At 61.0% G+C, this 23,058-nt stretch overlaps 1 protein-coding gene across 1 annotated transcript in view; it reads left to right on the top strand.

Moving 5' to 3' along the window:
* IQSEC2 (IQ motif and Sec7 domain ArfGEF 2) overlaps window positions 1-23,058 on the top strand; it is a 51,822-nt gene that overhangs the window by 24,667 nt on the left and 4,097 nt on the right. The window contains 7 exon segments of the mRNA XM_074937457.1: window positions 2,142-2,237; window positions 16,151-16,445; window positions 16,900-17,304; window positions 17,898-18,742; window positions 20,232-20,393; window positions 20,721-20,843; window positions 22,780-22,946. Of these exon segments, the coding sequence (XP_074793558.1) occupies window positions 2,142-2,237; window positions 16,151-16,445; window positions 16,900-17,304; window positions 17,898-18,742; window positions 20,232-20,393; window positions 20,721-20,843; window positions 22,780-22,946 (2,093 nt within the window).

Raw genomic sequence — 23,058 nt, 5'->3', positions numbered from 1 at the left:
TCCCCTGGCAGGCAGGGCCGGGCACTCGGGGGGCGGTGGGGAGTGGGGCAGGGGGCTGGGCAGGGGGTGCTCTCTCCTGGGCGGGGAGCTTCTGTCTTTGGTGCCATGAATTATAGCAGTGACTCAGTTTCCCACTAGACTCTGAATTTATCTCCCCCTCAACCCGGAACTGATTCCTGTAGCTTCATGAGCAGAAACTTTCCGTAAATATTGACATGGATGTTTTTATAAAGAGGAAATAAATATGCACTTCATGTATTTGCTTCCATTCCCAGCTGTGGGATCTAGTGTTTTGAGCAGGGGGCTGGGAGTCCGGACTCCTGGGTTCTCTCCCCGGCTCTGTGAGGGGAGTGGGGTCTAGTGGTTAGAGCAGCGGGGATCTGGGAGAAAGGGGGGTTGTCTCGGGTGCAGAGCTGGTTGCCGTCCCAGGCTGGGGTGTGGGGGCAAGGGCGCGGTGGGTGTCTCTGGGTCTCATGGCCTCGGGGGCTGGTCGTGGAGTCGGGTGTTGGCGTCTGGTGCCGCTCTTTGGGGTCCCGGTGGCAGCGGGGGGAAGTCGTCAGAGCCCTTTGCCAGTGGCCCCCCCTTTGTGACCGGATCTCCTGGCTTCCCACCCACTGGCTCGCAGGGGATCCAGTTCTCTCCTGCTTGCTAGATCCCTCTGGATCCCTGTACCGCCGAGCCCTCTGCATCCTTCCCACCCGCCCCCCTTGATCCCCTCTGGAAACCTCTCCAGATCCCAAAGGATCCCTCCACCCCCACCAGATCCCCCCCTCCTGTCCCGGCCACGAAGCTTTCTTCTCTGGCTCCCCCAACGGACGGCGGGCGGGGTGCTGGCCGGTGCCGCCTTCCCTGCGGCGTCCACAGTCCTGGCCTTCTCACGTGGGCCCCTCTCTCTCTCCGGGGCTCGCTGGCCCGGTGGGAGCCAAACCCAGCGCCCTGCACTGTCTGCCTGCCCATCCCAGCCATCAGGTCTCTCTCCGTGCCCCTGTGATGCCGTGGGGGCCCCTGTGGGCCTTCTCCCCATGGCTCCATGGCCCGGCGGGGCTTGCTCCATACATGGCTCTGTGGCCCGGCTCCAGCTTCTCTCTCTCTGGACCTGTGATCTCCTTGCCGGTGGCGCTGTGGCTCGTCCCAGGGGGCGCAGCCTGGTCCTCTCCGTGGCCTGTCCCGTGGCCTGGCCCAGCCTGTCTCTCTCCGTGGCCCCATGTCTCTCCGTGCCGTGGTGTCCTGACAGGCCCTGCCCAAGCCCCTGGCTGTGTGTCTCTGCGTGGCTGCTCTCCGCGTCCGGCTCTGGCACGGGGGGCTCTGCTCCCCCTCTCGCTGGGCCGGGGTCTCTGTGTGGTCCGTGCTGTCCTGCTCCTCCTTGACTTGGTGTTTTTTCTTCTCTTCCCCCCTTTTGTCTGTCGTTCGCTCCCCCCCTCTGTCTCACGGCCTGACCCCGCGTGCCCCCCCGGTGGTCTCTCGATCACTGTCTATCCACCCCATTCACCCCATCTCTCTATCCACCCCATTCACCCCCTCTATCTATCTATCTATCTATCTATCCATCTATCTATCCCCATTCACCCTCTCTATCTATCTATCTATCCATCTATCTATCCCCATTCACCCTCTCTATCTATCTATCTATCTATCTATCTATCCCCATCCACCCCATCTATCTATCCCCATCCACCCTATCTATCTATCTATCTATCTATCTATCCCCATCCACCCCCTCTATCTATCTATCTATCTATCCCCATCCACCCCCTCTATCTATCTATCCCCATCCACCCCCTCTATCTATCTATCTATCTATCTATCTATCCCCATCCACCCCCTCTATCTATCTATCTATCCCCATCCACCCCCTCTATCTATCTATCTATCTATCTATCCCCATCCACCCCCTCTATCTATCTATCTATCTATCTATCTATCTATCCCCATCCACCCCCTCTATCTATCTATCCATCCACCCCCTCTATCTATCTATCCATCCACCCCATCTATCTATCTATCTATGCTGTCCCCATCCAACTCTTGTGTGTCCCTCTCCCCCCATTCACACCCTCCCCCCATTCACACCCCTCTCCCCGATTCACACCCCTCCCCCTAGCCTCCCCTCCCCATTGCTGTCTCTCTGCTGCCCTCTATAGGTCCTCCGCGTCTCCCACTCTGCACCAGTATTGCTGTCCTGCTCAATCGCTCCTCCACTCGCAGCTAGCTCCCCCCGCCCGGCAGGCAGAGTGCAGGTAAGACAGCCAGCCACCCCCCACTAACCCCCCCCCAACCCCAGCACATCCACTTCGGCCCCCCCCGCCCGCCCGCCCTGGCACCTGCAGCTCCACGGCTTCCTCTCAGCCATACACCCAGCGTCTGCCCGGACACCTGGGTTCTCTCCCCAGCGCAGGGAAGGGACTGGGGTCTAATGATTAGAGCAGGGAGGCTGGGAGCCAGGACGCCTGGGTTCTCTCCCCAGCGCAGGGAGGGGACTGGGGTCTAGTGGTTAGAGCAGGGAGGCTGGGAGCCCGGACGCCTGGGTTCTCTCCTCCGCTCTGGGAGGGGAGTGGGGTCTAGTGGTTAGAGCAGGGAGGCTGGGAGCCTGGACGCCTGGGTTCTCTCCCTGGCTCTGGGAGGGGAGTGGGGTCTAGTAGTTAGAGCAGGGAGGCTGGGAGCCTGGACGCCTGGGTTCTCTCCCTGGCTCTGGGAGGTGAGTGGGGACTAGTGTCTAGTTCCCCTCTCCCCTTGCACCTCTCCTCCCTCCAGTCGTGTCTCACATTCCCGCCATCCTGCGCCCCCAGACTGCTCCCCTGGGGAAGGGGAGGGGTATGGTGCCCCCTCCCCCAATGGGGGCGTGTTCTGTCGTGAGTGCTCTGGGTCTAACCTGTCTGTCTGTCCCTGTCTCTCTGTCTCCCCCCCCCGACCCCCCCAGGGATGATTTGGAGGGCGAGGACATCCATCAGTTCTGCTGTCCCGCCTCGGAGTGCAGCAGCCCGTCCTCTAGATAACCTGGAGGGGGTGCAGCTGAGACCTCCCCGCCATGCTCTCCTGCAGCCCCCACGGCTTCACCCTCCCCGCCCGCCCCAGCGCCCGGGGTAAGGAGGGCTGGGGCCATTCCAGAGACGCAAACGCCCCCCACCTCCCACCTAGCTAGAGCCAGCCAACTACTCCCCCACTTCTGTTTGACTCTTCACCCCCCACATTGCCTTACACCTTTCACCTCCAGCTGCTCTGATGTGACCTTTAGCTCCAAGAGTTTGATTTGACCTTTAACTCCCCCCAGACGTGGTCTTGGCCTTTGACCCTCCGTTTGTTGGCGCGACCTTTGGCCGTGAGACTTTTGTTTGACCCTCCTGCGTTGGGTTTGACCTTTAACCTCCCCTTCTTGACCGTTCCCGCTCGCAGCTAGGGTTGTGTTTGGGCGTGGCGAGCCGGTCACTTGACCAGTCAACAGACTCAATTGGGCAGTCGATTGTCCGGTCAAACCGTGTCAATCGACCGCTCCAGCGGTGTCCTGTGGTTGATCAATTGACTGGCTCAACAGTATCAGGTGGTTGGTCAATTGATGAGTCCAACAGTGTCAATTAACTGGTCAAGGGACTGGCCCAGCGATGTCAATTGGTCAAATACTGTCAGCTGGCCGGTCAAATAAGTGGGGTCAATTGTTGAACTAGTCGGTCAATTGTTTGGTCAAACGATGTCAGTTGGGCGGTCAGTTGACCACTTATTATTTGACCGCGGTCAAATAGTGTCCTGTGTTCCAGCCGGAGTGGCGGCCAACCTTTCTGAGTGCGCCGCGGTGCGACTCTTTCATTTCGTAGCGCTTTCTTTCCTTGCCCTTTGCATTGTACTGAGTGACAATAACGCGTCTGAGGCACTTGTGCGTGTGGAATTCGGCATTTTACGGCTACACTCAGCCTATGGAAGCCCATGAAGCCTGACGCTTTTTTGGTTACTCTTCTAATAAGTAAACACATCCAAATATTGGACCTTTTTTTGATGTTATTTGACTGGCCAATTGACTAATCGCTTTTTGAACGTTCAAGAGCCCAAAGCTAGTTTTGTTTGACCTTTCACCCCAACATCGGCTTTGACCTTTAACCTCATGCTGCTTGGGCATGGCCATTGGCTGCAGCATGGGGTTGACCTCTAACTTCTACTACTTGGACTTGACCTTTACGCCCCCGGTGGCTTGATATGATCTTAAGAACCCTTTGCTTTTTGTGGCTTGACCTTGACGCCTATATTGAATTTGACCTTTAACCTCTTGCTGCTTTGACTTGAATGCTAGCACCAAGAGTTTTGTTTGACCTTTAGCCCCTTGTAGAATTAAACTTTGACCCTCGTTCAGTTGTATTACCTTTAGATCCTAGTTTACTTTGACCTTTAGTCCCCAAGTTGGGTTTGACCTTTAACCTTCTGTTGCTTTGACATGGGTTTTAACCCCATAGTGGCATTGACCTCTAACCCCGTTCCATTTGCTTGCCCTTTGACCCCTTCATTGACCTTTAACGTCCTGCAGCTTTGTTGTGACCTACAACCCCAATGTTGAGGTGGATCTTTAACTGCTCACGCTTTTGACATGAGTAGCTTTCTTTGACTTTTAACCCCCACCATTGGGGTTTGACCTCTCACCTCCTGTATGGTTGGACGGAGCTTTAACCCCATAAATTCTGTTAGCTCCTTATCACTGCACATTGCGGGTCAACCTTTGGCCTTCTGTGGCTTTGAGATGTCACAAATCCCACGCATTTTTCCGACCTTCAGCCCCCATTTGGGTTTGACCTTTAACCCCGTGCAGCCTTGTGATGACCTGCAACTCCGTGACAATTGTTTGACCTTCGGCCCATTTGGGTTTGACTCTTGACCCCTTTCCATTTCAAGGCTGCTGATCTTTGGCCTCTTATCACTTGTGTTTGACCTTTGACCCCGTGAGGCTTGTTTTTGCCTGTGGGCCCCAGCAATTTAAGATTGACCTTTGACATCTCTAAGATTGACCTTTAACCCCATAGGCTTGACTTTCAATCTCTGACTTTCAAGCTCCGCCCCCTCCCTCCCTGTCTACTTGATTTGACCTTGAAATGCCAGCTGGCCCCTGTTTGGGACTGGACCTTTGACCTCTGTCTACATTAATGACTCAGAACCCAGCCCCGTCCCCATTGCAGTCAGGGAGTGATTTGGGATTGATCCCAGCGGGCTGAGATTAGAACCCAGCCCCGTCCCCATTGCAGTCAGGGATTGACTCCGGATTGACCCCAGCGGGCTGAGACTAGAATCCAGCCCTGACTCCACTGCAGTCAGGGAGTGACTCCCGATTGACCCCAATGGGCTGAGATCAGAATCTGTTCCTGTCCCCATTGCAGTCAGGGAGTGACTCTGAATTGACCCCAGCAGGGTGAGATCAGAATCCAGCCCTGTCCCTGTTGCCGTCAGGGAATGACTCTGGATTGACCCCGCGGGCTGGATCAGAATCCGGCTCTGTCCCCGTTGCAGTCAGGAGTGACTCCAGATTTGCTCTGGATTGACCCTGGTGGGCTGAGATCAGAATCCAGCCTTGTCCCTGTTGCAGTTGGGGGAAGACTCCAGATTGGCCCCGGGGGGCTGAGACCCGACTCTGCAGCTGCTTTCGACTCCCTTGCGTCTCTGGAACGGACCCCGATGCCTCCGCCCCCCCTCCCCCCCAGCCTCACTCTCCCAATTGCAGTTTACACATTTTTCTATGCAGAAGCAGAAGCCTTAACTCCCAGCCCCCCCGCGACGCCCCCCTGCAGGAGGACAGCGACGGAGCTGCAGAAACCAGCCCACCCGCCCCACCCCCAAAAATCTGGACAACCCCCCTATGCTTCTACGGGGCTTCCGCCCCCCCCCCATCATGGCCGTGCCCTGAAACAAACGAACCTTTGAACCCTACAACGCTTCCGCCTGCCTCTCTGGATCTGTTTTCTGGATTTTGCTCCGTCCCCCTTCCTCCCCGTCTGGACTTGGTGCGGCCTCCTCTTTTGTTCGTACCTGACCGAGGGCACTGGGATCGCAGGCTCGGGGAGTGCGTGTGCGTGCAGGGGATGGGACACCTGGATCCCGGACCTGACCCCCAGCCCCGCTCTTCAGGGCCTTGGACTGTGCCTCCCGCGGCGGGATTGGATGGGGCCGTGCTCACGCCGACAGGCGTCTGGAACTTTGTGGGGGGGGGGGGAGGCGGGTGTGCACGGATCCATGCGAAGCTGGTGTCTCTGGCACCTGTCCACCAAGCAGCCTGGATGCCCCACTGGGACGTGCAAATTGGAGGAGGGGGTTCCCCAGGGTGGGGGCGGGGGCATGTGCAAAATGGGTGGCTTGCGCTGACCTGCCTGGTGCTGGGCGTGCAAAATGAATGTGACTTGGCGTGCAAAAGGGGGGTGCCTGACACTGCTCCCTCCCCCCAGCAGTCATGCACAAGCCCACGTGCCATTTGCATGGAATGGTTGAGCGATCGATGTGCAAAAGGCTGGATGCTAATTGCCCCTGTGTGGGTGGGTGGAACAAATGTGATTTGCACATAGCTGATGACCAAAATGGGTGTGGGGGGGAATTGGCACACACCTCCCAAGCAGCAGGTGTGCAAAGTGAGTGTGTCTTGGTCTAATCTGCTGCTTCGCCAGGGTGCTAAATTATTGAGGCTGGTGTGCAAAGCAGGGGGGATTTGTGCTAATCTCCCAGCGCAGTGGAGGTGCAAAATGGAGGTAACTTGCACAGATTCCCCCCACGCTGGGTGTGCAAAACAAGTGTGCATTGCACCGATCGACCATGCAGTGTGCAAAATGAGTGTGACTTGCACGGAATTCTCAGTCGGTCATCTTTGAAAATGGGTGTAATTTGCACTAATTTGTTGGGTCATCAATTTGCAAAGCCGGGAAGGGGGAGAGGTGCATATGTCCCCCTGCCGCCAGCATGCAGGCCAAGTGTGATTTGCACAAATCTGCCGTGGTGCAAAATTGCACTGGTTTCCCATGCGGGCGGTTGGGCGTACAAGGTGGGTGTGAGTTGTACTAATTTGGCATGTCCCCGATATGCTAAAGGAGTGCGGTTTACCCTGTTTGCTAACGAGGCAGCAAAAAGAGTGTCGTCCGCACGAATCAGCCGTGCAGCCACAGAGCCGGGGGGGGGGCGGGATTTGCACGGCTTTCCCCAGTGGTGGGCGTGCAAAATGAGTGTGCCTCACCCCGATGCGCCACCACGGCTGGCGTGCCAAACACGAGGGCTCACGGCCGAGCTTGTTCGCACCGTGGGTTCTCCAACCCGGGCACAAGTAATTTGGGGGGAGGGCAGAGGGGAATGCACAGGGATATGGACATGGGTGTCCCCCCACTGTGCCCCCTCCTCCCCATCTGCCCCATAACCCATCCCCCCTGTAAATATAACCCCAGGGGTCTTTCTACCAGCTGCTGTATGTACTATATGAAAGGACGCCAGCTTTGTCTGGCAGAGAACCATGTGGAATAAAAGGGACCATGCAACCTGTCGCAGATTCTGTACCCCCTCTGTGCCGGATACCCCCCGATCCTCCCACACACCAGCCCGATGGATAACTCCAGCGTTCACCAGCTCAGCTGGACTTGGTCTGCTTTGGCTGGGAGAGCTGCAGTAGGGGGCGCTCTCCCCTGGCAGGCGGGGCTGGGCGCTGGGGGGCACCGTGGGGCAGGGGGCTGGGCAGGGGGCTCTCCCCAGGCAGACGGGGCTGGGCGCTGGGGGATGCCATGGGGCAGGGGGCTGGGGGGCGCCTTAGCATGAGACCTGAGGAGGATGAGACTGTTTCTGCAAGAGCTGGGTGTGAACCCCAGTGTCCGGGTCAAAGCCCAGCTCCAGTGATCTCATTCGGCCTCCTAAATCCAGCTGCCCCCACCCCAGAGGTGGCTGCATCTCAGCGCTGGGCGAGCCATCCCCGGGCAGTGTTATATGAGGCTGTTCCCAGCTGCCCCCACCCCAGAGGTGGCTGCATCTCAGTGCCGGGCGAGCCGTCCTCGGGCAGTGTTATATGAGGCTGTTCCCAGCTGCCCCCACCCCAGAGGTGGCTGCATCTCAGCGCCGGGCGAGCCCTTCCCCTGCGGCGTTCTGTGTGGCGGTTCCCCGGCTGCCCCGCCCCAGGGATCAGCAGGGGTTGAGCGGTGGATGGGACCGACCCAGCTGGTTTGGCCAGGCCATGGGTGAAAAACACCTCGCTCTGGGGTGGGGACTGGGGGACCGTGGGGCAATTCTGGCCTCCAGCCCTGGGAAGAGCTGAGAGCAGCAGGAGGTGCAGTACTAAGTATGACCACCGGGTGGTAGCACCAGACCAGCTCGGCTATAGCGCGACTGTCCGCAATGGAGCCAACCAGAGCCAGGACGCCTGGGTTCTCTCCCTGGCTCTGGGAGGGGAGTGGGGGCTGGTGGTTAGAGCAGCGGGGGGCTGGGCGCCAGGACGCCTGGGTTCTCTCCCTGGCTCTGGGAGGGGAGTGGGGGCTGGTGGTTAGAGCAGCGGGGGGCTGGGCGCCAGGACGCCTGGGTTCTCTCCCTGGCTCTGGGAGGGGAGTGGGGGCTGGTGGTTAGAGCAGCGGTGGGCTGGGCGCCAGGACGCCTGGGTTCTCTCCCTGGCTCTGGGAGGGGAGTGGGGGCTGGTGGTTAGAGCAGCGGGGGGCTGGGCGCCAGGACGCCTGGGTTCTCTCCCTGGCTCTGGGAGGGGAGTGGGGGCTGGTGGTTAGAGCGCGGGGGGCTGGGCGCCAGGACGCCTGGGTTCTCTCCCTGGCTCTGGGAGGAGAGTGGGGGCTGGTGGTTAGAGCGCGGGGGAGGGTGGGGGCTGGGCGCCAGGGCACCTGGGTTCTCTCCCCAGCTCGCGCGGGGGGGGGGTGTCCTTTGCTGCTGAGATGCAGCCACTGGCTGCCTGGTTGCTCCTAGCATTTGCACACTCACATACTGCCCCCTCCCGGTCACACTTCCCCTTTGCATGGCCCTCTCACACTGATGCACAAGTGCGGGGGAGGGGTTCCGCACTGAGCCCCGCCCCGCCCACTGTTCCGGAGCATGGAGATGCCCCCAGCCCCTGCGCTGCCCCCCCCGCCCCCACTGTCCTGGTCACCCCTCCCTTTGTCTCCCACTTCCCACTGCCTGGATATAAAAAGCACCTTGTTGTTGCCAGGCAACCCCCCTCCCCATTGCTTGGCAACAGGTGGCACGGAAACGGGGCGGGGGGGAGAGGGGAGAGACAGGCCCCTTCGCCTGCCCTGCGTGGGCTCGGGGGAGGATGGGGCATGGGATCTTTGCACTACCCCCCCCCCCGTGCAAACTTGTGCCCAATGAGACAGCCACTTAGGTGCAATCCCTCCCCCCGGCATGCATGGAAATTGAGCAGGGGCATGACCCCCCCCACTCGGGTGTGCAAATCCCCCCTTGCACACTTCTAGGAGCGAGTCAGGGGCACCTAGATGCCTCTGAGCTGCCCAGGCAGTGCCCAGCCAGTAGTGTTTGCATCCTGCCTTTGCACTTTTAGCACACCCACTCACAAGTATTTGCACACACACATGCCCCTGCATTCACACTTTTTGCACACCCAGGCACAAGCATACACAGCCAATGGTATCAGCATGTGCGCGTGCACACACACCGGCCCGTGCGCCTTTTGTACCTCCATGCACCCGCAGGCACAGCCAATGGCATTTGCACACCTACAATTACACTTTTTGCACACTCACAAGTGTGCACAACCCATGCTATTTGCATGTCTACATTTACACTTGGTGCAGGCCCAGTATCCTTGCATGGGCATTTGCCTGCCGCCATACGGCTCACACGTCTGCATTGGCACACCTGCTCACAAGCATATTTCCTGGGCTGGCTGGGCCCAGGGGTCCGATCTCGGGGGAGCGTGGCAGGGCTGGCACGTCTAGGCCTTGTTCCGTAGTGGTGGTGGGACGCTTGCACAGTGCAAGCCTCTTGCACTCCTCATAAGCCAGAGGAGAGGGGGGTGAGCTTGTGGGGGGGTGCACAGCCCCCCCCGGCCCCACACCTTCTGGCTCAGGTGCACTAGTGGAAGTAGGGGTGGCTGGAGGAGCGGCTTTGGGGTACAATCCCCCCCCCCCGAAGACAGGGGCTTGAGAGGCAGGAGGCCTGGGTGCAGAGGATTCTGGGAGAGGCATGATGAGCAAAGGGTTCTGGGAGACAAGGGTGAACACAGAGGATTCTGGGAGAGGGACAGACACAGGATTCTGGGAGAGGCGTGGGAACAAAGGATGCTGGGAGACTGGGCTGAGCACAAAGGATTCTGGGACATGCCGGTGTGCAAAGGATTGTGGGAGAGGCAGGAGCGCAGGGGATTCTGGGTCGCAGCACACCTGCCCAGCGTCACGCTAACAAGGAACATAGGGGCGGGAACTAGGGAACACGACCTGCTCCCAGCTAGGGGACGGGGGGGGGAACGGATGGGTGAGGGGGGGCATGAGCTAAAAAGTAAAAACTACTTCCAGCCCCCCCCCATTAAAAGTGTTCCAGCCCCGCTGAGGGGGAGGCAGCGTGACCCCTCCCTGGGCCGCCCCCGCCAGGCACAGGGAGTGGGGCAGGGGGCGCTCTCCCCTGGCAGCCAGGGCTGGGCACTGGGGGGCGCCAGGGCAGGGCTGGGCGCGGTCGCCCGGCCAGGCAGAGCTGGGAAGGGGAAGTGGCTGGTCCAGCCCAGAAGCTGCAGCTGTCGGGGTTGGGGGATCCCAGGCGGAAATAATGTCCCTCACAGCCCAGGGCGCAGACACAGCCGGCAGCATGGGGTGAGCTCCTGGGGGGGGGGCTGGGGGCTGGGGGGGCACTCAGGAAACAGGTGCTGGGGACGTTGTTACTGGCCACGGCTGTTGTGTCAGCATTACAGGCAGCCAGGACAGGGACTCTCTGCCGCTATTTGGACCAGGGATTACAGGTGGCTCGGACAGCGACTGTTCTTATGTGGTGGGAGGTACAGGCAGATGGGATGGCCATCGTTGCTGGTCGGGGGTTACAGGCGGCCAGGAGAAGACTGTCACTATGTGGCAGTGGGGTTACAGGCAGACAGGATGGCGAGTGTTGCTTTGTGGTCAGTGGTTACAAGTGGCCAGGGCAGGGACTGTTGCTTTTTGGTTGGGGGTTACAGCCAGTCGGGATGGCGACTGTTGCTATGTGGTCAGGGTTACAGGTGGCTGGGATGGCGACTGCCGCTAGTCGGAGGTTACAGGTGGCCAAGATGGGGACTGTCAGTATTTGGTTGGGGGTTACAGGCAGGCAGGACAGGGACTGTCGCTATTTGATTGGGGGTAACAGGCGGCTGGGATGGCGACTGTTGTGACGTGGTCGGGGGTTACAGGCGGCCAGGGTTGGGGCACATACACACTGTGTTTTTCCATGAGATCTGCTCTAGTTCATACAGGGATGTATTTGGGCCCTGCCATGGCCCAGGTTAGACATGTCGGATGGGTCCCTTCTGGCCTGAGAGCCTGTGAAAACACACACGCACGCATGCACGCACGCACGCGCTTGTCCCCTCCAGCAGGGGGTGCAGGGACACACACACACACGGGCAGTCCCAGCCCTGGTCATGGCGCCACCACCCGGTTGTGCCAGGCGCTGCATGTACCCAGATCAACTCTCAATCTGCCTTTCACTACAGATTTTGGGGGGAGGCCCTGGCGGCACCAGGGGGACCCAGGACCAACCCGGGTGACTCCCCGCTGGGAACCTCCCTGGGTGGCTACTGACTTCACAGGGCAGGGCTGGGCTGGTAGCCTCAGGAGTGGAGTGGGGTCTGGTGGTTAGAGCGGGGGGCGGGGGCTGGGAGCCAGGACTCCTGGGTTCTCTCCCCAGCTCTGGGCTCCCCTTCCGAGGTCTGCTGGTGCCCCTCACTCCTGACCCGCAGCCCCCTGCTAGTCCCCACCCCACCCACTCCGCAAAGATGCTGGTGCCCCAATATCTCTGTGATTGGAAGGTACCCCCCCAGTCATAGCCTGGAGGGGGTGCAATGGGGGGGGAGACTGGCAGCTGCTGTGGGAGGGGACTCTGGCTGGCTGTGCTATTTAGGGGCTGGCGGGGGGGTGGTGGTGCTGGAAGCTGTGGATTGGAGCCGCTGTGGAGTGGAGGAGACAGGGATGGGACCCAGGAGTCCTGGGTTCCAACCGCCGCCCCCCCAGCTCTGCCCACTAGACCCCACTCTGTTCCCAGGGGACCCAGGAGTCCTGGCTCCCAGAGTCCCCCTCTTCTCTACCCACTAGACCCCACTCCCTTCCAGGGGACCCAGGAGTCCTGGCTTTCCCATCCCCTGTTGTGCCTGAGTTTATGACCTGGCTTCTGGCTTGGGGGGGGGGGCGGATGCAGTAGAGGGAGGTCCCCCCCAGCTACCCTCCCCCAAGTCCCCATCACTCCTTCAACCTCCCTGCCTTTGCGTCACCATGGCGATGGTACCCAGCCCTCCGTCCTCCAGGATCCATAGCAACCCGGCATCCCCCCCCTTGCCCGTCCCCATAGCAACCGTATCCCTGGCCTGCTGGCCTCATCAATAATTCCCTAGCTGTACAGTTGTTGACCATTGGGTAGGGGTGGAGGGAGGGTGGTGAGCCAGCCGAGGGGCTGTTTGTGTGTCTCCAGGGGTGTTTGTGCAGACATGCGTGCGAGTGGGAGTAGTCGTGTGTGTCTGTGCATATGTGTGTGTTTGCGTATGTGTCTGGGGAGGGTGCACGTGTGTGTGTTTGTGTGTACACGTTTGTATCCAGGTGTTGGTGTGTAGGCGTGTGTACACGTGTGTGTACCCAGGTGTTGGTGTGTTTGTGACTGTGGTTGTGTGGGTACACATCTGTGTGGTCATGTTGGTGTTTGTGTGTCTCTGTGTGTGCGAAGGTCTGTGTGCGTGTACACCTGTGTACACATCTGGGTTTGCGTGTACAGCCTTGTGAGTGTGATTGTGTGAGCTGGTGTGTGTGTACGTGAGCGTGCACCAGTGGGGATGCCCTGTCTCTGTGGGCGTGGACGTGTTGGTGTCGACGTGCTTGTGTGCGTGAACGCGCGTGTGCGTGGTTGTGTCCAGCACTCTGGGTGTGTCCCTGTCTCTCGCTCCCCACCCCCCACGCTGCTGGCTGTGGGGGGAGGGATGACCCCAGACCGTCACTCAAGAAACACGGGGAGAAAACACAGGCGTCCCAGCCCCCACTGCTCTGACCCACCAGCCCCCCGTCCCAGAGCCGGGAGAGACCCCAGGCGTCCTGGCTCCCACCCCTCCCTGCTCTGACCCGCCAGGGCCCCCCGCCCTCCCAGAGCCGGGAGAGAACCCAGGCGTCCTGGCTCCCAGCCCCCCCTGCTCTGACCCGCCAGGGCCCCCCGCCCTCGCAGAGCCCGGAGAGAACCCAGGCGTCCTGGCTCCCAGCCCCCGCGGCTCTCCTGCTGGTGGAGGGGGGGATTCCCCGGCGGGGGGCTGCTGTCGGGGCTGGGGGCGGCCCCAAGTCCCGGCTCCGCCTCCCGGCTCCAGCCCAGCGCCGGGGATGGAGGCGCCGCGCCGCGGGCCGAGCCGCTCCGGGCCCCGGGGCCGCCGCTGAGCCCCGGGGACCCCGCCCCGGCCGGGCCGCGCCATGTGGTGCCTGCGATGCGCGTCCGAGCGGCGCCGGGGGCAGATCCAGCGCAAACTGCTGCACTGGTGAGTGCGGGCCCCCGGGCCCCCCAGGGCCCCCCCGGCTGAACCCCGCCCCCCAGCTCCCCCGGCTCCCCCACCGGCTGAACCCCACCTCCCGGCTCCCCCTGCCTGAAACCTGCCGCCCTGGATCCCCCCCGGCTGAACCCCGTCCCCCCGGACTCCCCGGCTCCCCCCCCGGCTGAACCCCGCCCCCCAGCTCCCCCGCCTGAAACCTGCCGCCCTGGATCCCCCACCGGCTGAACCCCACCTCCCGGCTCCCCCCCCCGGACCCCCTGCCTGAAACCAGCCCCCAGGCCCTCCTGGATCCCCCCCGGCTGAACCCCCCCGGATCCCCCCGGCTGAACCCTGCTCCCCCGGTTCCCCCCGTATCCTCCCCGGCTGAACCCCCCTCTGGACCCCCTGCCTGAAACCCGGCCCCCCGGATCCCCCTGCCTGAAACCCTGCCCCCCGGGCCCCCCCGGCTCCCCCCCAGTTGAACCCTGCCTCCCCGGATTCGCCCAGCTAAACCCAGCCCCCCCTGCTCCCTCTGGCTGAAACCCGGCCCCCCCAACGAACCCCCGCTCTCCGGATCCGCCTGGCTAAACCCCGCCCCCCCAGCTCCCCCTGGCTGAAACCCGGCCCCCCCAATGAACCCCCACCCCCCGGATCCCCCCTGGCTGAACCCCACTTCCCGGCTCCCCCTGCCTGAAACCTGCCGCCCTGGATCCCCCCAGGCTGAACCCCGCCCCCCCGGACTCCCCTAACGAACCCGGGCCCCCCCAGCTGAACCCCAGCCCCCTGGATCCTCCCCAGATCCCCCCGCCTGAATCCCCCCCCCCCGGATCCCCTGAATGAACCCCGTCCCCCGGTTCCCCCCCTGCCTGAAACCGACCCTCTCCCACGGATCCCCCCAGCCCCCCCGAATTCCCCACCACCCCCCAACTACTAACTGCCCCGGGCCCCCCGACTGCCCCCCGGCCCTGGCCACGTGGTGTCTGCCGTGTGCATGAGACTGGTACTGTGGGAAGGTAGGACAAGCCGCAACATTGGTGAATGAACCCAGCTGTCTCTGGGCCCCCCCCCCAACTGCCCACCAGGCCCCAGTCGGCCCCCAGACCTCCCTGGGCCCCCCGGTCTGCTCCCAGACCTCCCAACTGCCCCCTGGTCCTCCCGGCCTCCCTGTCTGCTCCTGAGTCCCCCATCTGCCGTCTGCTCCCGGACCCCCCATGCTGAGCTCCCCAGGCCTCTGACTGCACCCCCCAGGCCCGTCTGTCATTGGGTCCCTGCTGCCCCCTGCTGGAGGGAATGAACCCTGCTCTACCTCTGTGTGGGGTGGGGTTCCAGCTCTCCGTACCCTTCCCGTTCCCCGTCACCCAGGCCTCCTAGAAACATGGCCGAGTCTCAGGTGCAACACAGGGCCCCCTACCCCCAGTGCCGTCCATGGACGGCTCGCCTGGCGGTGCGATGCAGCCGTCTCTGAGGCGGGGCGGCTGGAGAACAGCCGCATATAACGCCGCACAGGGACTGCCTTGGGCAAGAGAGCATGAGGGTCTAGAGCAGGAGGTGTCATCTGGGTAGAGGAGGGCACCTGCATGCTCTGGGTTCTAGCTCAGTGCGTGATCTGGATTTTCTAGGATGAACAGTGGGCCAAGTTGTCTGGGCTCTAAATCATGATGCGCACTCGATACTCTAGTGTGAACAAGAGAATAGTTTGCCGTCGTTCTAGACTGGGTCGGGCTCTTGCTGTTCTAGAGTCGGCGACCCAACAGGCAGCCTGGGTTCTAGATCAGGATAGGCCTAGAGCCGACAATACAGGCTGCTGCCTGGGCTCTAGACCGGGGGCAGGCTATTGATGTTCTAGAGTACGGCAAAGCGGCCAGCTGCCGGTGTTCTAGATCAGATTGTGTCATTGGTGTTTTAGAGACAAGCACACAGCAGAATGGCTGGGTTCTAGATCAGGATAGGCCTAGAGCTGGTAATACAGGCTGCTGTCGGGGCTCAAGACGGGGGCGGCGGCGAGCAATTGATATTCTAGAGGGGTGACGCTGCAAGCGGCCAGCGTTCTAGGTCTGGCTTCGTCCTTAGGGTCCTACAGACAACCGGGCAGCGGATTGGCTGGGCTCCAGATCAAGACAGGCCACGGATGCTCTGGAACTGTCCAAACAAGGTTCTAGACCAGGAGGGGGGAAACCGGCTTCTAGAGCTGGCAGCTGCATGGGCTGTCTGGGTTCTAGACCAGACTGCCCTCCCCTTGCTCTAGAGTGGCCAGGACACTGGGGCTGTCTGGGTTCTAGAGCAGCCTGTCCTCTCGCTGTTCTAGAGTGGGCAGGTCACTGGGGATTTTTGGGTTCTAGGCCAGACTGCCCCCTCGCTGTTCTAGAGTGGGCAGGACATTGGGGGTTTCTGGGTTCTAGGCCAGGCTGCCCTCTCAGTGTTCTCGAGTGGGCAGGAAACAGGGGGTGTCGGGGTTCTAGACTGGGGTCCGGGCTCGGTTCCAAGGGGAAGGTGCCGGCCACTCACCCCCTGCCCTGTCTGCTCTCTCCGCAGCGTGGAGGGGGACCCACCAGGCAGCGAGGCTGGGGCGACGGTGGACAGCCCGGGCAGCCAGGCACCGTACTGCTGCGGGGCCGAGCTGCCCAAGGCTGGGGAGCCCTATGACCTGGGGCCCCTGACCTCCACCGTCTCCGCCTGCCACCCCCCGGCCCCCGGGCTGCCCTGGGCCCAGCGGGCGCGGCTCCAGCCGGCGAGTGTGGCGCTGCGCAAGCAGGAGGAGGAGGAGAACAAGCGATCGAAGGCCCTGTCGGACAGCTATGAGCTCTCCACCGACCTCCAGGACAAGAAGGTAGTGTGCCCCACGCCCCGTGGCCCCCCTGGGATCTGCCCCTTCCAGGCCTGTGTCCCCACCGTGGCCCTCCTGGGATCCCCCCCGTCCGGCCTGAGCCCCCCAGGGGCCTCATAGTCTGTGCCCCCCCCATAACCATCACCTCCTGGCCAGTGACACACCCCCAGGACCCCCCAGTCTGTGCTCCCCGGGGCCTCCCCAGACGGTGATCCCTCCGCCCCCGGGACCATCACCTCCTGGCCGGTGACCCCCTTGGAACCCCTCTCCCAGGCTGCGCCCCCCCGGCACCGCATCCCAGGCTGTGGTTCCCCTGGGATCCCCTTGGCCTGTGCCCCCCCAGGACACCCCCTCCCTACCTGTGGTCCCCCCGGCACCCACCTCTGGGCCCGTGCCCCCACCCCCGGGACTCCCCTGGCCTGCGCCCCCCTTGCCACCTGTCTCCCCCCCCCCGCAGGTGGAGATGCTGGAGCGGAAATACGGGGGGTACTTCCTGAGCCGGCGGGCGGCCCGCACCATCCAGACGGCCTTCCGCCAGTACCGCATGAAGAAGAACTTCCAGCGGCTCCGCAGCTCGGCCTCGGAGAGCCGCGTGTCCCGGCGCATCATCCTCTCCGACATGCGCATGCAGTTCTCCTTCGAGGAGTGCGACAAGGGGCCCAGCGCCGCCCCCTACTTCGAGGGCAAGCCGGCCTCCCTGGACGAGGGCACCATGGCCAGCGCCCGCCCCCACCTGCTGGAGCGTGGGGGGCTGCCCTACGGGGGCTCCTGCCGGGCCGGCCTGGACAGCGGCTCGCTCCACGCCTCCTCCGGCGACTTCTGCAGCGAGATCACCGAGCTGGAGGACTCCTTCGCCAAGCAGGTGGGGCGGGGACCAGGCCCCCGCTCCCTGCCCCCCACCAGGGTCTGTGGGATCCCCCCTCAGCTCCCCCCGCAGAGGGACTGGGGGATCCCCCCTCCCCCCAATCTTAGCTCTTCCCCAGGATCCCCCTTCCCCACAATCTTAGCTCCCCTTCCTGCTCCCCAGGGTTCCCCCCGACTGTGGGAGGGACTTATAGGGAGGGGAGGGGCTTGGATAGAGGAGAGGGACTAATAGGACACTTGGCATAGGGGGAGGGGCTTATTAGGAGGGGAGGGGCTTCTGGGAAGTTTTGCTTAGAGGGAGGAGCTGGTATATAAGGAGGGGAGACACTTAGGCAGTTTGTCTTAAGGGGTGGGGCTTATGGAGAATTTTGCATAGGGGCGTGGCTTGTTCGGAGGGGAGGGGTTGATGAGGCAAGTCTGGTTAGAGAGAGGGGCTTGTACAGAGGGGAGGGGCTTATAAGGAGGGGAGGGACTTAGTTCTGCTTAGGAGGTGGGGCTCATGAAGAATTGTGCATGGGGAGGGGCTTTGCGAGGAGGGGCGGGGCATAGGGGGCGTGGCCTCTCCTCTCACCCGCCCCGCTCCCCCGGCAGGTGAAGTCTCTGGCGGCGTCGATCGACGAGGCCCTGAACTGCCACCCGCTGCCGGCGCCGGAGGGGGGGGGCCCGGCCCCGCTGGAGAAGAGCGAGTCGAAGGAGCAGCAGGGGGACAGCGCGGCCACCTCCTTCAGCGACGTCACCCTGTACCTGGACGAGGGGGTGCCGGCCTCCCCCCTCTCCCTGGAGCGGCCCCCCAGCTCGGAGACCCCCGACCCCGGCCCCCCGCCGGCCCAGCCCCGGCCTGAGTTCTGGGGGGCCCCGCAGCGGGAGGAGAGCCGGGAGAACGGGGCCGGCCGGCGCGGCACCCCCTGCCTGGAGTGCCGGGACTTCCGCCTGCGGGGGGCCCACCTGCCCCTCCTCACCATCGAGCCCCCCAGCGACAGCTCGGTGGACCTGAGCGACCGCTCCGAGCGCAGCTCGGTCCACCGGGGCCTGGCCTACGAGCCGGACGGCTGCGGGGGCCCCAAGCACCCGCCCGCCCCCCCGCCCCCGGCCCCCTCCCCCCACCCGCTGCGCCACTACCGCCCCGAGCCGGCCCCGCCCCCGCCCCCGCCCCCCGGACGCCTGGGTCCCGAGCACTCAGACGGCGACAACGACAGCCTGCCGAGCAGCAGCAACTCCAACGAGACCATCAACTGCAGCTCGGGCTCCTCCTCCCGGGACAGCCTGCGGGGCCCCCCGCCCCCGCCCCCCCCGGCCCCCCCGCCCGCCGGCCCCGGCCCGGGCCTGTGCAAGCAGACGTACCAGCGGGAGACCCGCCACAGCTGGGACTCGCCGGCCTTCAACCACGACCTGCTGCAACGGCGTCAGTACCGCATCGGGCTCAACCTCTTCAACAAGTGGGTGCCCTGGGGCGGGGCGGGGCGGGGCTTCCTCGGGGGAGGGGTTGAGGGCACCGTTTCCCAGAATTCCAGTTGGAGGGAGGCCCCCCCCGATAGCCCTGCCCCTCCCAACTCTGCCGGTGCCCCACACTCCCGCCCCGCAGCCCCTGCCGGGGCGTCGGACGGGCGGGGCCGGAGGCCGCACTCTCCGGTGCGGTCACCGATTGAATTGCTACTGAACGACACAGCAGCTGCTTCCTGGGCAGGGCCGTGTCTCCCCAGGCTGGGAGGCAGCCTTAGGGATCCAATTAGCCAGCTGGAGCCATGACTCAGCCCGCACCTCCGAGGCGGATCCCGCTCCGGCCGTTAGACCCTGAAAAGGGGCCCCTTCCCCCCGGTCCTGGAGTTCTAGGATTCCGCCCATGTTCCGGATCTAGAGCGCCCTGGAACCAACCCACCCGGGGGCTTTAGCGGGAGATTTTCCCGCTGCGGATTTGGGTGCTGCCTTGTGTTCTGGATCAGTTTATCTAGTCCGTTCTTGGCTGGCCACATCAATGAAAACACGATTGCATCTGTGATAGAGAGCCAAATTGGTCTCGAAGCCACTCTAGAACAGCAGTCGGTCTTCCTGGGTTAATGATTGGCTTAATCATTGGCTTAGAACCAGCGTGTTCTAAAATGGCTCTCGAGTTGCACTGCTCTAGAACAGACAAATGCCCTACACTTTTGTTTTGCGTCAGGGCGACTGGCTTTCCTCTAGAGTGGCTGCGTTATGGAATAGCATTGTGGGCTCCAAAGAATCCAGAACCACAGAGCCAGGATTCTGGATTAACACAATATAAACTCTAGGTGGTGTCTAGATTGACTGTAATTTGTTCTGGAGTATCTCTTTTAGACTCATTGATGCTTCTACATAATCAGTCGCAATAGTACCTGGGTTCTAGGTTAACACTGGGCTGTGCTTGAATATGCATAGCAGATGTACTGTGTGTTCTAGGTAACCCACAGCTGGCCAGACGTGTCTGTCCCAGAACGTAGTCTCGAACTTTTTCTCAAGACCTGCAAAAGCCTCCCTGAGATCCAGGTGTCCGGCACTCTTAGCTAAGTCCTTTGCTCTCAGTGGGCAATGTTTTCTAGAATGAGCACGTTCCCAACCTCTGATCTGGAACAACAGAGTTACGCAGATGTACTAGAACAACATCTTGTCTGCAGTGGTGCGGCTCTGGGAGGGCACTGTTCTAGATCAGTGAGCTCCTGTTGGAAGTGTCCAAGAACGGTGGTCTTGAATGACTTGCTTCTAGAACAGCGATGATCTGGAATGGCCATGTTCCTTCCAGAGGGGAACTGGCCTGTGTCCGGTCTGGTTCTAGGGCAGAGATCTAGCCATGTTCCTGGTTTCTCACCCCCCTCCCCTAGCGTCTGCTCTCCAGTTCCCATAGCCGTCTGCCCCAGGGAAGTGGTGTTCTAGAGGGTGGTGACTCTAGACCCTTTCTCTCCATGCCCACAGGAAGCCGGAGAAGGGGATCCAGTACCTCATTGAGAGAGGGTTCCTCTCGGACACGCCAGTCGGGGTCGCTCACTTCATCCTGGAGCGCAAGGGCCTGAGCCGGCAGATGATTGGCGAGTTTCTCGGCAACCGGCAGAAGCAGTTCAACCGCGACGTTCTCGAGTAAGGGGCTGCCGGGGGGGGAACAGCTCCAGCAGGGGATGTTCTGGAGCAAGGGGGGGCATGGAAGCCAGTACCCAGAGCAAAGACAGCAAGCACAAATTGATCTAGAGCATGTGATCTAGAGTAGGGTGTATGTGCTGTCTGGAGAGGAACAATTGTGGGCAGCCAGTGGGTTCCCGACCCACCTTCCCGGGGGCGGTGGAGCTCTGGCTTTGGGCATCATCCCGCACATTCTCCCACGAGACGCTAGAGACTGCTGGAGCATGGGAGGGATCTCTGAGCAGCTTCTGGAGGGGACCCAGCACTGACCTGCCCTCCCCTTTCCAGCTGCGTTGTGGATGAGATGGATTTTTCCAACATGGACCTGGACGATGCTCTGCGGAAGTTCCAGTCACACATCCGGGTGCAGGGGGAAGCGCAGAAAGTTGAGAGACTCATCGAAGCCTTCAGGTCGGTTCGAGAACCTTCCCAAGGTGCTGAGGGGTGGTCAGCTCAATCGCTGTGAAGTCTGGCGTTCTAGACCTGGGGCAGGCGTTGTATAAAGCGGCTGGCGTTCTAGAGCACTGACGCCTTTAACAAGCTCGGTGAAAGCCTGTCTCGTTCTGGAGCAGGATTGGCCTTGCCACTCCAGAACCCACGGGGGTGGGGGTCAGCTCAATCGCTGTGGAGTTTGGTGTTCTAGACCCGGGGCGGGCATCGTATAAAGCGGCTGGCGTTCTAGAGCACTGACGCCTTTAACAAGCTCGGTGAAAGCCTGACCCATTCTGGAGCAGGATTGGCCTTGTTGCCACTCCAGAACCCACGTGGCCTTCTAGAATACAGCCCATCTTGGTGGTCTGCTGGGATGTCCTGTAGAAGGCTGCAGGCATTGGTAGGGGCCTAGGATGTGCCCACAGTCCATGTTCTAGATAGATGCACCACGTTCTAGAGCCTATTTTCTAGAACCCATGTTCTAGATGGATATTAGTCCAGGGATGCGCCTGTCCGTCTAGAATAGAGTCTGTGTCGATGAGCGCCCCAGTGCCCTAGCAGGCCGGCTGCCCTGACATGCAGCCAGCGCTCTAGAGTGGGGCCGGCAGCGACTTAGCTGGAGAACACGGCCGGTGTTCTATACCGGGGGTGCTGGCAGACCGTGTTCTAGAGTGTGGACATCACTGGCGGCGCTCTAGAACACGGCCTGCCTTCACCAGCGTCGCTGGAGACAACCACACTGCAGGCGTTCTAAACATGGCTCTCGCAGGGCGGTCGATGAATCGCATTTCACTCCAGCCATTCACTCCAAACAAATTAACTCGCTTAAAAAAACGAATCGCGAATCAGCTCCATTTTAATCTCACTGTTAAACAAGACCAGAATGCTGATTTCCATTGATTATAAATAGTTTTGGGATGTTTTTCTACATTTTCAAATACGCTGAAGTCAAATAAACACAGAAGACACGTGGACAGGGCCTACTTTACGTTGTTGTTTTTGACTGGATGTTTTTCTCCATTTTCAAATATCTTGATTTTGGTTACAACACAGAACGCAAGGCGCACAGGGCTCACTTTTTAGGGTTATTATTTTTGACTGCAAATATTTGCTCTCTACAAAAGAGAAACCAAATAACTGGTATTTTTCAATTCGCCTCGGTTCCGTCCTGTTGTGCAATCTTGTAATGGTGCAAGGGCACTTTACAAATGTAGAATAATCTTTTTTTACACAACTGCACTCAAACCAATGCAATGTAAAACTTTAGTGCCTACAAGTCCACTCAGTCCTACATCTCGCTCAGCCAGTCGCTCAGAGAAACCAGTTTATTTACATTCACGGGAGATCACGCCGCCCACTACTTATTGACAGCGTGACCTGAAATTGAGAATAGGCGTTCGCCTGGCCTGATTGTAGCCTGCGTGGCAAGGTATTTCCGTGCCAGATTCGCTAAACATTCGTATGCCCCCGCATGCTCCGATCTGTAGCTCGCGTTGTGATTGAAATCAATATATTTCAAAATGCAGAGAAATATCCCAAAATGCTGGTAATCGGTGGAAATTGGTGTTGTGGTCTTGTTGAAACCGGCGAGGAATCGCGAGTCATTCTTTTAATGGTCCGTCCGCCCTAGATTCTTGGCCGTTTGACTCTGTGGCAATCTCATATCTGCTCTAGAACAGGCCGGGATCTAGAATGCCAGGGTTCTGCAAACGCCGCATCAACAGGGCGTGCCTTTGTTCTGGAGCATGCTGTGGAGGGCGATCTAGAAGGCACTCATGTCAGTGATCTAGAACACAGGCATCGCTCTGGAATGCGGGCAATGTTCTAGAGTGGTCTAGAAGGCGGTTCTAGGCTGCGCTGTGCTGTGGTGGGGGAAGGGGAAGGAGGATTATTCACCCTCTGCTTCCCGGCGCAGCCAGCGCTACTGTGTCTGCAACGCCCCGCTTGTGCGCCAGTTCCGGAACCCGGACACCATCTTCATCCTGGCCTTCGCCATCATCCTCCTCAACACCGACATGTACAGCCCCAGTGTCAAGCCTGAGAGGAAGATGAAGCTCGACGACTTCATCAAGAACCTCAGAGGTAAGCGAGGGGAGGGGTGCTTGGGAACCCCGTCGAATCCCCCGATGGTACCAGGATATAGCTGGGGAGGTACTCCGGAGGAAAGTAGCTAGATCCCTGGTCTACAAAGAAA

Source organism: Natator depressus, chromosome 23 (assembly GCF_965152275.1).
Source record: "Natator depressus isolate rNatDep1 chromosome 23, rNatDep2.hap1, whole genome shotgun sequence".
Taxonomy (NCBI): domain Eukaryota; kingdom Metazoa; phylum Chordata; order Testudines; family Cheloniidae; genus Natator; species Natator depressus.
Note: the sequence above shows the minus strand (reverse complement) of the source record. Positions and strands in the feature narration are given on the sequence as shown.